Genomic DNA, 17024 nt, shown 5'->3' with positions numbered 1-17024 from the left:
CCCAGCTTTATAAAGCTGTTAATAAAAGTTATCTCTCTCTCTCTCTCTCTCTCTCTCTCTCTCTCTCTCTCTCTCTCTCTCACTCTCAAAAAAGTTAAATTTAATTCATAAACAGTTCTTTTGAATTAATCCAAAAAATCCGAATATTCACTCGCGATACAATATATTAAATATCTCAGTTTTATTGAATCATACTGTATATTATAAATTATTGCATTATTGCAAACATATTTAATGTGCTAAATGATTTATTCAATATTAAATACGCGTTAAAAATACGGATTCACAGTCTGTATTTTTACGATGCATTTACCGCTGAAAGTGGCCGTCTGATTTTCATTTACATTAATTGCGTTCGATCGTACTTTCGGCGAAATAAATTCGTGTACCCTACATTCAGCGCTAAATATGATCATTTTATTCTCAACGCGAGCTAACATTTCGTATATGCATCGTACATATGCACACACATAACGTTAGACGAGACACGAATACGGAATAGAATCGAGAATAGTTCTCGGCGTTAAGTGTGTATGGAAAATAAAATCGTAAATTTTTCATGAGGATTTATTGCGTCATTCGCGTTTTAATCGCATCTCTGTTCGCGTCTTCGATCGAGCTCGCTGGCGCGCATGGCGGCACGATGAGCTCGACACAAACGAGCTTTAAGAGGAAACCATGGCTCGCCCGGCGATGTTCGTGCCGGGTGTGGGTGGTAAAACCGTCAGGTCGCGAAGGGTCACAGAGCAATGGAATCGCAAACGAGCGGCGAGAAAGAGCGAAGGGAAGACAGAGAGCGCAACGGGAATACAAAGGAAACGAACGAAGTGAGAAAGAGAGAGAGAGAGAGAGAGAGAGAGAGAGAGAGAGGAAGAGAAAAAAAAAAGAGATAGTAATTTTTCTCTGCGTTCAATTCTTCGCCTTTTATTCCCTACGAATGACAGCGTTTTATTTGTCTGTGAGGAGTGCGACACGAGCTAACGGTGATGTGTGTGCGAGAGGTGAACGGGCGACGATAAAGCCGCTGATAAGCGAAACATTAAAATGCCGTTGACGGAGAAATGAGAAAATAATATCCGATTGACGTATATAATTATCATTACGTAATATCGCACTCATTGAAGTTTCACTTCGTTGAGCGTTTCATCACGCGATCCGATCGTTGATCTCTTCGGCGCCGTCGTCCGTGTAGGCAAAGTTCCCCAGGTTTTGCATTATCGCGACTAATTGCGTTCAGCAGATAGCGGAGAGTTCCTGCCGTCGTGGAAACGGCAGTCGCGAGGAGCAGGAAGAGATAACGCGGACGGACGCTGCGCGGGGGAGGCTGCGGTACAGTGAGCGAAGTATCATTTACCCGTGCAGACCTTCCGTTTCCCCCTGCCTTGCCTAAATGACGGCGCGTCTTCTCGTGCAGGGCGTGCTCTCTCGCCGCGACGCTGGCACCGCCGCGAGTCATCCCGCCGTCGAGATATAACGACGCCGAGAGGTCGACGTCAAGACGAGGAAGCGACGGCGGTGTGAGTGCGGGGTTATATATCGTAAGCCCCGGATGGTAGCTTCAAACGAAAACTCTGCCGCGTCCGACGAGTTTGTATCGAGCGTAGGAGCAAAAGCACCACGGAGCTGCGGAGAGAGAGAGAGAGAGAGAGGGAGAGACAGAGAAAAAGCCAGACGAGGACAGAAGCGGGCTAGCGCGAGAGAGAAGACGAACGAAGCTTCGAATGAAGCGGGACGTAGAGTGGGTCGACGGGCAAACGAGAGAGATGGCCCAAAGAAAGGGCAAGAGAAAGAGAGAAGGGGGAGCAGCAGGGAGCGTGATAGTGCGGAAAGAGAGCAAGAAAGAGGGACAGAGGCTCCTCGTAGCGCGCGATGCTGCTGCTGCTGCTGCTGCTGCTGCAGAATGAGGCTGGGACGAGGGAAACGAGGAACGCGAAGAGGGGTGGGGAAACTGCCGCAGACCTCGGTCTGCCGTGGTAGGCGAGGTGAGGTGGCAATCAATAAATATACAGAACCGGCGAAGAGCGAGGGAGACAGAGGGTGGTCGAGCGAGCGAGCGAGCAAGCGGGCGAGCGGACGAACGAGCGAACGAACGAACGAACGAGCGACGACGACCGCGCAAGAGAGCGAGAGAGAGGCGTCTCGCTGGTTGCGTCCGTCCGTCCGTACGCTCGCTCGCTCGCTCGCTCGCTCGTTCGTTCGTTCGTTCGTTCATTCGTTCTTGCGTCCCCAAAGCCCTACGGACCTAAACCCGGAGAGCGAGGACGGAGAAAAAGCAGCGCGACGGCAGCGGCGGAGGAGCGAGCGAGACGGCGCGGGCGAAAGAAGTCGCCGGCGAAGACTGAGACGGATGACAGCGATGGACAGGAAACTCGGCTCGCGGGGAAGAGAGAGAGAGAGAGAAGAGTGGAAGATAGAAAACGCGGCGGTGGGCAGCTCGGGAGAGAGGTTCCGCCCGGAGGCCGAGGGGGGAGGAGAGCGCGACTCGACGGCGGTCCAGGAAACATGAAGAGGGACGGCGGGTCGAAGGTGAAGCGACGAAATAAACGACGGAGTCCCCGTCTTCGTCGAGGGCGATGGAGATCCTTGCTCTGCGAGGGGACGACAGGCGGTGCCCGGCTTTCGGAGTGTAATCGAGACGAGCCGAGAAATAAGGAGCGCAGAATGCACCTCCGGTCGCATTAGCGGACGCTGCTCCGTCTTCGCGTGGAAGGCATGCAATTTAGCTAACAAATAGATATCGCGTGTCCCTTTGTAAGCTATAATATACAGATTGCCTTTATCTATTATGTATATCGGAAAGAGCTCTCCTAATTTCATTCTTAAGCTGCGATGTCCGTTTCTTCCTTTCGTTGTAACTTTTATGTCGAGTTGAAGATTTATAATATTGTCGCGATCGAATGACTGCGTAACTTGAAATTAAAATAAATACGCGCTGAAATATAATATTCAGCGATAAAAATGTTGGAAACAAATACAAACAAGCTGTATTTGTGATACCGTAAATCGATATTAACGTTGAATTAATTATCCTTCATAAAGAACTGATTGATCTCAATTGGCGAATTTGATTCAATTCCTTGTTCCTAAACAACTTTTACCGAACTTCGGCAGAACGAGTGTCAAAAAGTTTAGAACGCGAATAACATATAGCACTAGCGCTGGGAACGGGAGTTCGCGTTCTCTCCTTTGTCGCGAGGAAGCGGCCGAGAGTCGACGGAAGGAGCCTTGATAACCTTGGAAGGAGAGAAAGGCTGGGTATGATGTGCGTGCGCGGGACTAATTGATTTCGGGAGGGAGAGAGAGAGAGAGAGAGAGAACCCTGCGCTCGTTAAGGCGGCGCTGATATATCGCGTTGACGCGCGAGAGCGTATTGAGCTCACTTTGTATCACGCGTCCGCTTTCCAACGACCATGTAAATCCACGGCAAGTGTAGCAGCGAGCTCATGTAACAGCGCGGTATGTAAGAGAGGGCGACCTCAGAAACCATGAAATATATATATATATATATATCATTCATATTCAAGTTTTATTAATTATAAAGAATTACTAATTATTAATACGTTTTATTATGTAATAGCCGTGACAAATATATTCAAACTAGATAGTTAAATAAATTAGTAAAGAGAATTTTATGCCACATAAAATTGAAATATAAACTTCTATATTCCTCTCGGAAAAACATTAAAATAGTAATAGATGATATCCCGCAAAAGAGCTTGCAATTTACATAATGAGAAGTCTTTTTCAGAATAGATAAAAATTCGAGATAAAAGATTTCTCCACTTCTCGAATGCGATTCTTTTTGCTTTAATTCTTTTATTACGTTTGCGTAAATGATAGATCCTAATACGATTTGAGAAAGGGGAGGGACGAGCACGTATTCTACTCGCGAACTTGCGAACTTTTCTTCACTCTCTCGAAGTTCCCGAATCCAGCAATCTGTCAACTTATGTACTCACGGATCATGCGAAGCCGACTCGTCATCCATCACGGAAACGTGCCTCGATGACCGAAATCGGAGTAGCCAGGAGCAAACTTCCTCCTGGACAAGCACCACAACTCACACACAGACAAATATTGTGCCGTCGAAACTCGCGCATACCTCTTCGAAATACGAAGCACGCGCATCCGAAACGTTCGTCGCACGGAAATGTTTGCCCGGTTCGTCTAAACAATATCATACATGATCGTGGGGATCAAATAAAGCCGATAGTACTTCCGACTACTCGCAGTTGTGCCGGATTGTGACGAATTAAAAAAAATAAAATGAGAGAGAGAGAGAGAGAGAGAAAGAGAGAGAGAAAGAGAGAAAGAGACAGCATCGCGCCGGAAATAAAACGGAAATGTTACGGGATACGAACGAGATCATTAGTTAATAAACACAAACGCCATTGTTGAGCCACGAGTACAAATATCATTTGTATCGTCTATCCGCGCGCGAATTTATTTCCTTCGTACCTGTTGTCTGTAACATTATACATTTTCGCCGATTCCTCCGTCTGTAATTAACTGTCAGACCAAGTTATTCAGAAGATAACTGGGTGCCGCGATGTAGACGCGTCGGTTACTATACAGACAGAGTTAACTAATACCGAAGAAGCCGATCATTAGAGCGCACCGAGCGCTCCTCCTATTATCGGACTTCTTTCTCCGACCCACCTTCGCATAACGACGTCGCTTATCGCGACGCGGCGTCCGCGCGTTACGCTCGGCGAACGGAACGAGTCGAAAAGGGAAAAACACGAAAATAAAGAGGGAGAGAGAGAGAGAGAGAGAGAGAGGGGGGAAGAGAGAAAAAGAAAGATAAAACGAGGCTGAAATGACTTACCACCGAAGAGTGTAGTAGGATCGAGCAACGGATTGGCCTGGTCCGCCTGGAGTTTCTCGGAGGTGGAAGTGGCGCCCGGAGTCGCTGCCGCTGCTGCTTCAGCACCGCCACCACCGCCGCCTCCGCCCGATGCGGAGTTCTCCTTCTCCATGCCAGTCCCCTGAAAACATCCACCATGGTTTCGTTAGAGTGGTTTAGCTCTCACGCGCAACGCACGAGGAGTCCGCGCTGCCGCATCGCCAAGGCCTTTTCTTTCCGCCCGTTCTTTATCTCGGAGGGAAAGAAAAAAAAAAAACAAAAAAAAAACACTCCGACGAGGAGAGACGGAACAGGTTTCGCGTGGAATCACCGCGCACGATATTTACGATGGAGTTACACACACCGCGGTGCCTCGAAATTTCGGCGCCGTGCGTGACTTTTTCCGCGAAACGTGTAGTCCGGATGATGCGGGAGATTATCTCTCGAGAAGAGGAATGATGGATGCCTCCATCGATCAATATACGAGAAATAATGAAATAAATTACCGAACAGATATATCTCGGGATGTGAGGAATTTCGGCAGAGATCATTTCTCACTCTGCAATTAATACATCAACTTGTTGGTTGTCCGAGTAAATGTAATGTGTGAAACGGCAGTATTGTAGGAATATGAAATATAAAAAGTATTGTTACATGTGCAGTTGATTAATTAAACATAAATATTATCCAGTTAGAAATGTCATGGAATAAAAGCAAATCTCCGCGGCATTCCTCTCTCCAAACCAATTAAAACTTCACTTTACGGAGAAATCATAACTCGTAATCGTAAAAAAATGATTAAACTTTCCTCAAATGGCCGTGCTAATAAAAACGGTCGAAGCGTGGAAAGATACGTTTTCCTTACTTCTTACGTACAATAGTCTACAATACGGGGCTGCATAGTCGCTCGGAGAGAGACGTCTCTTTCACTTAATTACCGTAATTAACCAGGTCGCTTTGAAAAACATTCGCATTTCTCATGGAATTTCTTGATGAAAAAAGACGCGTTTATACACCCGAGCGTGAGTATATATATATATATATACACACACACACACATAAACAGAGCGCTACGCGCACGAGCGTAGTCCGTTCGCATTTGCATTCGACGACTGTTTACCAGTCGAAGAAAGGCTTCCTCCACCGGCGCTTTAAATAAAGGTCGTTCTCCCCTCCATCTTTTCCCCTCCAGCGCTTCAATCAGCTGACTGGCGCACTCCTCTCCCTCCGCCGCCCAGCTGTTGTATAAATATCCATCGTAACGTTGAGTTAGGTTAGGCTGATGCTAGACTAGACGCTGCACGGCGGCGGCGGTGCCGCTATTATCATACCAACAGTATAGTTATTATAGTTCTCCGAGTGCACGAGACGGAGTGTAGGTTCATTGTTGTCGCGATTGCGTCAATTAATCCACGAGCGTGGTGATTTTTCACCGAGCGCCCTTTAGCCTTTGTTCGGAGATTTATGCGTTAACTGTGACATTTCGACACGCGTCTCGCACCTGTGCTGAAATCGCATACAACATCAATAGTATTGAATTACGTTGCGTTTTTCGCACAGCGCAATTATAAAAGCACGATGAGTTCACACGAGTATATCGTTCAGCGATATGATTCTCGGCTCGAATGGTATTCATATGCTCCGAAGTAACCTTTATTACCGTTAGCTCGTTAGTTCTTAGAAGTCTTACATATAGCTGTACGCCGGAAGCAAGGAAAAATCTCAATGCATTTTCTCTCGCTATTCACGTAAGCGGAATAGCATTCTCAAATGAAAGAATTCGTGCTCGATGAATCCTGATTGAATAAAAAATGGAATTTTAATACGAAAGAAAGTATATAAATAAATCGCTGCTATGAAGAATTCATTCTGTTTACGTGTTAAAAATGATGGAAAAACTAATTTCTTCGTTAAAACTTGCAAACACAAAATGCAATCGATTATCTTCCAGTGCGAAATCTTCTATATTATTCATTTCAATAATAGAAAAAAATTCTGATAATCGTTCTGTTACACATATTATCGCATCGTAATTAAAATAACTAACGTCCGGGATGCTCTAGTACGCTCAACGGCTTTTATTAGATGTGCTATGAGTGCGTCACGCGATCGTTATCAACAGCGTATTGATTCAAGTTGGCCCCTCGTCGGTTCATACGGTCCCGTTCGAGAGCTTCGCAAACATCCACGATTTTTAGGTTCGCGTGATCGATCTGTCGAATGATGGTGAAAGTAATGCAGTAAATAATCCTACGCCTTTATTCTCTGTTAATTTAATGGATAAAAAAGAGGCAATAGAAGCACTTAATATTGAGCGACATCGCGAGGTGAAAAGAAGAAAACGGAATAATTCAGTTTAAATATTTCAAGATATTTCTAACGTGCATTTTCCGCACGCAAATCTTCACGGCTTCCTTTTACGGAATATAATCTGCTCTCCAAGAAGATTATCGCAAAATGCTTCTTCTATATATACGCATTTAAGATATGTAAATACTTAGTAAATTGAAAGCAGATTAACGTATAATTAAGAATATATAATTCAAAACTGCATTTATGAGAAACATTTCGATCTAGCATCTTTAAAAGTGGTGAAATGCGATTTTTCAGTTTTCAGTTGAAGAGTTCGGTTTCATAATATCAGGAGATTATATTGAAAAATAAAAATACTTTAAAAAAGAATCGTATGAATCGTTTTTTTTTTCTGTTTCATTCCGAGAAAAATGCATTACATAAATTTTAAACTTCTGATTATTATGTAAGCTGTTGATAAATAATATGAATGAATCATAAATGTACTTTCGTTCGTCTAGAAGTGTATGAATGAAAGTTATTCACGATAATCACTTATAGTAATCAATAGCTCCGGAAATTCAATCCTTGCCGCATTGTGACGTGTAGTCATCGCGATAATATCAGACAACATTTCAATATCCATAGGATGTACGTGATTATTTAGCATCGAAGCAGCTGGTAGAAAGGCATACAATGGCTTTTATTACGCTTTCAGATTCGTGAATGGCGATGTCGCTCGAAACCCTTGGTTTGACAAAAGAAACCGCGTGGAAGCCCCTTTACCGGAGGAAATTATCCTGCAAGTAACTGTAACAGGAGCGTCTTTTCAAACGTCTCCCATTTCAACGTCCGCTTACTGATAACTAAATTAGGATACTTCTAATTAAACGCATGGATACTTAAATTTTTTTCGGTACGAAACATCACAAGTATCGACACTATTTGACTTTTTCTCGCAACATCGTGTACTTCTCTCGAATTCTCAGTTAAGCAGCATTAGATATCAAATTCATAAACAAAAAATCAAGTATCATCTAGCTAATATTAAAGTTAAGTTATCGTAATCTAAAATAATACGCCGGGAATAAAGTATCGATAATAATGCGGTATTACGAGAAGCCGTATTCACGATTCGACATCGTCGTCATCCGCATGGCGCCTGGAATATCCGGGCGAGCCCGCGACGCTACCCGGTTTTCAGCTAGGCGGGCCCACTTCGAGATGCTCGTAAATTGTCGAGGAAGCGAAGGGCGAGGAACGAGGGTGAGAAGGGCGCGCGCGAGGGTTGGCCGCCTTAAGGCAGGGGAACGCGGGGGCGGTGAGCCAAGAGCAAAAGGAAGACACGGTCGACCATCGATTTCTCGACCGGTATTACGGCTCCTCTCCTCCTCCAGCCGGGAAAAACTCGGTGCCAGGTCGGAGCACCGTCGTCGTGGTAGAGAAAAGAGTCAGCGATGAGAAAGAAACGCGCCGTTTGTTCGCGAGACGCGACCCTTGCGCTGAATGCCCGTTCGACTTCAATTTATTGCGTTTATTCCTCGCTCCTCGCTTTTTTTTTGCCCCGGATTTCTCGTCCTTATTAATCCGCGAATACCACGCTGCAACACGCGCGCCGGCTTGAGTTTAGATAGCAAATAAATCGACTATCCTCGAATAAACGTTGACTCAAAGCTCTAATTTCTAAGGAAGCGCGAAAAACAATAGTGTAAAAATATTTGACACTCGTATCTCTGATATTTTCGCATTTCACGCAAATGAAGAAATACGATTTCACTCTCTTCAATCTAAAATTAAACACAATCGCCACGCTGACAGCGTAGTATCTTTTTTCCCAAGAGCGCGGACTGTGCGCTGTAAAAATTTGGTTTACATTCTTATGTAAACTCATTTATGCACGCACGGCAACGCTGTATGGGGCGGGAAGGGGGTGGGACATAATTACGCGCGCTCACGAGCACCGCATCGATGTCACTGTGCCGCATCAGATAGTACTTCCATATACGTTAATTATACCCGATTCCACTCATCCGTGTTTGAAAGAAAAACACACAGGCACACGGACCTTGTAACATGAATGTTTCATCGTGACGCGAGTATATCGTTATGTCGTAACAGTAATTAGCGAATTTAAATAGAACGCCAATTTGCAACAAGTCCGTCGCTATCCCCGTTAATTACCGTAATGAAACCAGGTGTACGTGAATATAATAATATTTGACGAACCAAAATTTCGAAAAATTTGCAAGAGATGAATATGAAACAATAGAGAGAGAGAGAGAGAGAGAGAGAGAGAGAGAGAGAGAGAGAGAAGGAGAAGGAGAAAGAGACGCATAAAACCGTGCTACGTAAAATTACATGTTAATGTGTACGAGCGTAATAGTATGATCTTGATAGCTTACCGCTCGGAAGAGCAGACAACATTATAATTATAGCATTGGGGGGATCAGCATGAAACATGAATACCGTGAATTTCAGGTGTAATGAAAGCACATTTATCGAGCCAACCGAAGAAATTCAGCAAAAGTTATTTATGTTAATTACAATACTTAATTTCACAAAATTTTGAAAGTATCATTAACGCGTTTTTTTCCTGCCACCTCTACAATAAACTGCAAAACGTACAAATGTATATACATACAAGATATGATATGCTCATTAATCTATTTAATTAGTCAGTATCTATAATTAGCCTGTTAATCTTTTAATGCATAATTCAATTTTCCCCTCCCAATAGCGTTGTCATAATATAATTGTCATAATTTACATTATAATATAATTCAGAATACTAATCAAATCTTCACACTATTCATAATCAGATGGCAGAACTTATTAAATAAAACTTATCGATAATGCATACGTCAAAGAGTACACATGTTAACGTTTGGATATTAAATTGTACGATAAGAAAATTGAAGAAAGCGTGCAAAATCTATTTATTCCCCAAAGATGTAATTAAAAAAATCCGATGCGGTCACACAACATTATGCGAGAAATGCGTTTAGAAAATCTCACTGATTTCCGTGGGTTCGGTCATTTGGATCTGGATCTCGTTTCGTAATTTGCGCACACAGTGTGCATCTTACTGATATCCCGATATTCAGATCCGCTTAATATCGCGATACGTGCGAGTATCTGAGATGCGATGCACTCCGGGCGACATGTGGCGAGTCGAGACGCAGAACGTGAAGCACGCGAGAGCCCCGACAGCATCACGAAGAGCGGCCTCGCGCTCGCTCGCGGCCGAGCTTCGTTTCCCATTCAATGAATCCTTACATGGAACACGTCGCCGAGGACGGCATTACGCGCATTCCCCGTCCCTCCGTGCCGCAGCAGATGGCACTCCTATCTGCGTCAATTACAGGCGGACTCTTCTCTCGCCGGGGCGTTTCGAGGGAAGAGATACGTGGCGCAACGAGGACCTCGGATCTTGATGGTTTCGCAGAGAGCGAACCGACATTACGGGCGGCTGTGTTAGTGTGCGGGAGGGAGGGATCGGGACAGGAGCGAATAGAGAGAGAAAGAGAGAGAGAGAGAGAGATCGTCGCAAGAGATGGTAGAGGTGGAGGAGCAGCACAGCAATCAATACAGAGCCAGCAGAGCAAAACCATCCCTCGACTACTCTGTATGTCGCTCTGTCTCTGTCCCTCTCTCTCTCTCTCTCTCTCTTCGTTGAGCACACCGGTCTCTCTCTCTCTCTCTCTTTAACCAGCACGAATACGACGGTTGCATGAACGCTACAGCGCCGTTAACGGGGACTTCCCCACGCGCGCGCCGAACACACAGATGCCCGTGCACATTTAGTGCACCAACACGTAGTACGCAACGGGGCGACCGGGCGTCATGCTAACGTACATACGTCGCATCGACTGCAATTATAGTCGGCGATGTGCTCGCGCGCAACACGAGAAACGAGAAACGTGCGAACGAGCGAACGAGCGAGCGGGCGGGCGAGCGGGCAAGCAATGCACGAACGAGTAGGTGTTCCTCCCGACCGAGCGCGCATACTTTTTCCGAGAAGCCGGCAATACCGTGGGGAAAACGCGGAGATACGCGGAAGCTGTAATAAGCGAATTATGTGGGAGTATTCGCGGCGGCGATCGATACGAAGAAATGCGCCGGGCGAGCGCCGTAATCTCTTTCGAGAATGTCGACGCCTACAGTGAAAACCGCCGTCGCCCGCTCTCGCTCGCGCCGGCGAGCGGTTCAAACGCAAATCGATTGCAAAATGAAGTCATAATAACGCTCCGGTGGCACTCCATTCAGCAATCCGATTTACAGCAAAAGTTTCAGCTCGGCGTGAACACAGTGTTCCAATCAAATGCTTGAAATTTCGCTAAAGTATCATTGAGAAATCAAGTCGTAAATGAAAGTTTCATAATGAATGATTTAATATCTTGTGCGCGATAGTTGGCGCAAAACGATGTTTTGCGAAACTTTTGACGAACTTGAAACTGCTTTGAAATAACAGAAAGGAATTTTACGTAACTGTACTTTTTTACAACAACACGTGTTTGGTTTTACAGCCTTCTATAGCCGTATCGGAAGTTAAAAGAGGCGTTATTTCACATGAGACGTTTAAAAAAAAAAAGTTGAACGTGACGCGCGGTATATATATATACATCGAAGCTTCTGTTATAGCGCTCGCGATATAAAAATAGAAAACCCGATAGTGAAATATTAATGCGTCGCGCGTATTCTCGACGCATCCCTCTCGCTCGCTCGTACAGAGAAAAAGATCAGCGATCGTGTGTGGAAGTGCTCGTGTGTGCGCTTGCGAAAATCGCCGCGGGTTAATCGCGTTTCTACTAACCTGCTGATGAAAAAAAAAACGTGATTAATAAATCGCGACAGCGGGCGATTAATATAATCGTGCGTCGGACGCAAATTGCGAGATAAAGGAAGCGCTCGCGCGCAATAAAATTCGTGATATTAAATTCGCAATTTAGGAGATATTATGTATGTACGATCCGCGCGTATGGGCATCGCTTAATGATCTCGCGGCTCTCTCGTTATAGCGCACCCATTCGTTACCGTATGTATCATGCACACATACATGTAAGCGAAGATTTTTATGCACTCACCGATTAATTACGAAGCCTCAACTCATAGTAGAAGCCGACGCCACGAGGCTCCATCGCATCTGAAACGCAAAAATACATTATGTCATTAATAACAACGTCGGACATATAAGATTTTCTAATATCATCGATCGTAGTGATTGTTCTCGGATATTCCATCGATTGTATTCGCGTTTGTCGAATCGTTTATCGCTCCATTGCACTGCGCGTAAGATATTCCGATTAAACTAGAGAATAAAATGAATGTCTCGTTCTTAGGACAGAGAAGTTACTCTCTCGTTCCTAAAACTTATATTATTCTACTTCTTGAAACGACTTTGTTCGAGCAGCGGTTTAAACATTTCCAACTTGAGAACAGCATTATTACAAATCAAAAGAACTGTTTTCATCTCTAATGTAAAATTAACACTCGTAGTAAGGCACGGATTTAATCATTAAATACGTCACTTCCAAAATAAATAAACACTTCAATATTGTAAGCAATATTTTAATCATCTAAAAGAATTTAAACGTAGTATTTATTTATTAAAAAATAGCCTCAAGCGTGATAAAACTCTATTAAAAAACTAACCATTTTATTATTATTAATAGAGATCGTGTGTCTTTGTAATTACAGACTGCAAAGTGGTCTCAATAGTAAAATCTAAATAAAATATTTCTCCACACCCGCAACGGTTATCATAATTTCGAGTCCGATTAATTCTGAATCGCATTTATCACTATTTATACATATTGTAACATAACAATAGTTAGCTGGTCGAAAGGCTCATTGGGGGAGATAAGTGGCTGAATCTAGTATTCGTAATTACGCGTGCGCTAGTCGATGCACGAAAGCGCATCGCGCATATAAACTGTGGATTCGTACCCGCATCGGCATTCGCCGTCCCATTCCCCCTAGCTTCCCATCACCCTTCCTCTCACGATCTCCCGCGCTCTCGACTTTTCCCTATCAATACAGCAAAGTGATACCACAAACAAGTAAATAGACTGCCGGCTGAAATTGACCAAAGTAATATTTGCCATCGATCGCGTTCGCCGCGGGAAAGGAAACACATGAATGTAGCGAAAGCGTTTACATTGGCGCACGCTAATGCATGAATGCCGAGTCAATGTTAGCGTTGCTTGCTTCACTGTGGCAAAGTCGCTATTCGGACGCGTCCGCGTCGCATTTCGATAGAAATCATGATCGATATGATAGCTACGCAACGCACGTGTCTAGCCGAAATGATCGTACATCGCGCTCGCGCGTAACATTGTTCCGCCGGGAGAGCTGTGTCGCATCAAACGCCGGCACTAAAATTTTTATGAGTTCACTTGCGAAGCACACAAGCAATACACGATGCCTCGCGCCCGCTCGCAGCACGTCTATGGTTTCAGCATAATGCGGGTATTTTTTTATGAAACTATCTTCCTTACAAATAATACACTGACCGCGCAACCGACTACACGTATCGTTATAGGTTTTCCGCTATTATTCTTGTATACTGCATTATTCAGGATTATTATTGAATGTTCCAAGTTTTCCAAAATATAAATCAAAATCCGAACAAAGATATTAATATTACAACGACATATGATTGATAAATGACATTTCTTTCAGCAAGAATTTTTCGAAAGAGATGGAAGACAAACTTCGTATTTGTATATGCTTTATTTGCTCCAATGTTTTATGTACTCATTGATATATGTACATATATAGTTAAAGATTGGAAAGATAAACGGTACCGAAATATCATGTATAAATTTTCGCGCATTTATGCTTGTCAGTTAAAAAAATATGCATTAACGTTGACACCGTTCAACAAGTCTATCAGAGAAAATAGGTTTCCGTGCTGAAGTCTACTAACCGCGTTCTGGATATAATCCAAATATTATCTCATAAACCAAATTACCACGCAGACCTGGAAACGGCAAGACGATGTACTACCCCCGGTGAAACGTTATTATGCGAGCAAGATGAAAGGTATTCTAATCTTCAGAAACTCGAGCAAGAAATATCTCGAAATTTCGCGAGCCTCGTTTCAGTTTACATTCGCGTTAACTTCCGGCCGAGATACTTTCCGCCGTGTTACTTGTCGCCGAACTAAAATACGTGCGTTTAAATATGCAGCAAAGAATGAAAGACAAATTGAAGCGAATTTGACAATGTGACATTGAAATATTGCAGTCGCATGGAAATAAATTATATTTATACAGCGTAATATATTAATCCAAGATTCGCCAAGATAACACGATCTTTCGATAATTCAAACGGCTGTGTGAAGTTCTGTGTCGCACAATCTGTACTCTCGAATGGAGGAGTTTACGCAAATTTTTACCGTAGCAAACATCTATGACTGGAACATTTCCTCGCGTGGACGAAAAAAATTCTTTCAGAAAAACAACGTCATTAGCGATGAAAGTCCGCTATCTTATATTCTCTATGCGCTTCAACTTTCCGCACACGTTCGCGAATAATCAATAATCTGTTATACAATTAATTACGCGCACTCTGACACGGCCTTTAGTTTTTTCCGCCATGCGGAAGACGATTTGCCCTGGTGACGCGGATTAAAGACCCCGAGGCTCAATGGCTCGCGCGACCTTGGCCGATTTTATCTGCCGGAGCATTAATTCATTAATTAATGAAGAAGGCTCTTATCTCTGCCGACGTTGATAACGGCCGAGAGCCTCAACCTAGCGCAGCGTGAAAAGGCAGACTCCCACGCGCGCAAAAAAGCAGCACCGCACCGATATCAAGCGCTTCAATTGTATCCATAATTCATGAATAACGTGACGCTCGTCAGCCGAACGTCAATCGCACACACATGCATACGCACGTGCAAATATTTAAATTAGCGGCATCGTTCGCAATAACAATAACTTTTATTGGTGATAGCGTAACGCAAAACGTCAGTATATTAATCTGTTCGCTCCTGCGTCTCTCAAAAATGAATTATGAAAAGCATAAATTGTAATGTTTATCCTTTCCGTCAGTCGTCCTTATTAAATCCAACAACAGTTCGTTTCATTTAATTTGCGATAAACAAAAGAGCGTGATAAGATAGTGCCGTTTGTATCGATAATGTGATGAAAAAAAAATATTATATAAAAGATTATACAATTCTATCAGACTGCTTTGTAATTAAGAGCACGCCTTTGCGCGCCTGGTCGATGCTCGTCAAAGCGGAACACAATTACGTGACCCATGCGTCCATTACTGCGTGTAAGTGTGACATAATAATTATCTTCGGCTATCGATCATTTCGAACATTACATTTTGTTAAATTATAGATCGGCACGCAACGGCGAACGGAAACGCGAAATGGCCATTTTGCCGTTGTTAACTGTTGATACAGACAGTAGAATACCATCGACCACAACCGTTGATTACCGTGACCATCGTGGTATATCTTGCCTATCGTTTGTCTATTCATGTATAACCAATTGTTACGTCAAAAAATTAAAAACCACAAATGTGTTCCGAAATACATACATCATAAGCGAGCATCACGATCCCATTTAATTAGCGCGAAGACTTGTTAGAATTATCGCATTCTAAACAAATAATTACGTTTTTTGCAAAGAATTAAAATTTATCAACAATATACAATATGTATTAAAACTGTGAATATTTCATTAAATGAATTTTAATGCAAATTTTTTCCTCTGTTATAAATTTTTTCTGAACCGCGTTTTAATTTCGCCTCGACAAAATTGCCTCGTTTTTTTAAGTCTCAATTTAAAAGTGTCTCATATTTGCGGATTTTCCAAAGTTTTCATTATACTTTAATTATTACATCACGTAAAATTAATTTATGGGTTTAACGAACTTCTGGATTTGAATGAATCTAATAATAGTTAGTACAAAAGTGGTGGAAAAAGACAACACTCGGCGGAGTTCAACGATCCCTTGAGAAAGCGCTTGTAAATTGCGCGAGTTGTAAAGAGAGTCAGCGAGACTGACTGAGTCATCGATATAACTTCACGTACGAACGTACGTGTACTCGTCACTACTACAGTTTCATTCATAAGCTTACGCTCTTACGCGTTGACGCACACGCGCGCGTACGCTCGTTTACTATGTAAATATCCATACGCTTGCACAGTGCGTGTATACAGGGTGTATCGGAAAATTCTATCTTTTTGACGAATTTATATGGTTCCAATGTATCGTTTTTCTATCTACGTCGCAATGTATCTACGTTACAAAAAGTTCTCTAATTAATTTTTTCCTATATTTGATTTATTTAAAATAATAATGTAAAATTCGAAACACCTCTGGAGCACGTTTATATCATATTTTGTGTTAAATGAGATATAAACGCACAAACTATGTTAGCTGCATTAATTTTGAAGCTTATCATAAAATTCTAGCAAAATTTATGAATTTTATTTAGAGACTCTAAAATGATTGTACAACATGATTAACGCAATAAAATTAATATATTTGATAAAATAAGAAAAAAATATTTCATAAAAATAATTTTATAAAAATGCAACCTCTCAATCATCGTTATTACAAAAAGTCATGATACTTAATGTGTACTCTACTCACACATGCATTGCCAAATTTAACTTCACTCTTGCTCGGAAAAGCCTGTGCAGTTAATCAACGTGGTAAACATTTCGCGATACACCCCGTATACCGTTGCTATTACAGTGTGCGTATAAACACGCATGCATTCAACACATATGCAAACTCCAGTGAGCGAGAGAAGAAAATACGTAATCCTCTACTTTATGCGCTACCCGTGGCCACGCGCCTGTGTGAGTTTATGTATACATATGCGCGCACGCGCCAGCCCGAGTATTATTCACTCAAG

The 17024-nt window shown here is 43.0% G+C and overlaps 1 protein-coding gene across 19 annotated transcripts in view; it reads right to left on the bottom strand.

Annotated features, from left to right (window-relative positions):
* tou (toutatis) overlaps positions 1 to 17024 on the bottom strand; it is a 144884-nt gene that overhangs the window by 38170 nt on the left and 89690 nt on the right. For all 19 annotated transcript variants that reach the window (XM_067355133.1, XM_067355140.1, XM_067355141.1 and 16 more), the window contains 2 exons: positions 12223 to 12281; positions 4829 to 4988 (listed from right to left, as the gene is read on the bottom strand). In XM_067355133.1, the coding sequence (XP_067211234.1) occupies positions 4829 to 4979 (151 nt within the window). In that variant the 5' untranslated portion in view covers positions 4980 to 4988; positions 12223 to 12281. The remainder of the gene's footprint in view (positions 1 to 4828; positions 4989 to 12222; positions 12282 to 17024) is intronic.

This window comes from Linepithema humile, chromosome 5 (genome assembly GCF_040581485.1).
Source record: "Linepithema humile isolate Giens D197 chromosome 5, Lhum_UNIL_v1.0, whole genome shotgun sequence".
In the NCBI taxonomy this organism is placed as follows: Eukaryota; Metazoa; Arthropoda; class Insecta; order Hymenoptera; family Formicidae; genus Linepithema; species Linepithema humile.
This window is presented reverse-complemented; position numbering and strand designations above follow the sequence as displayed.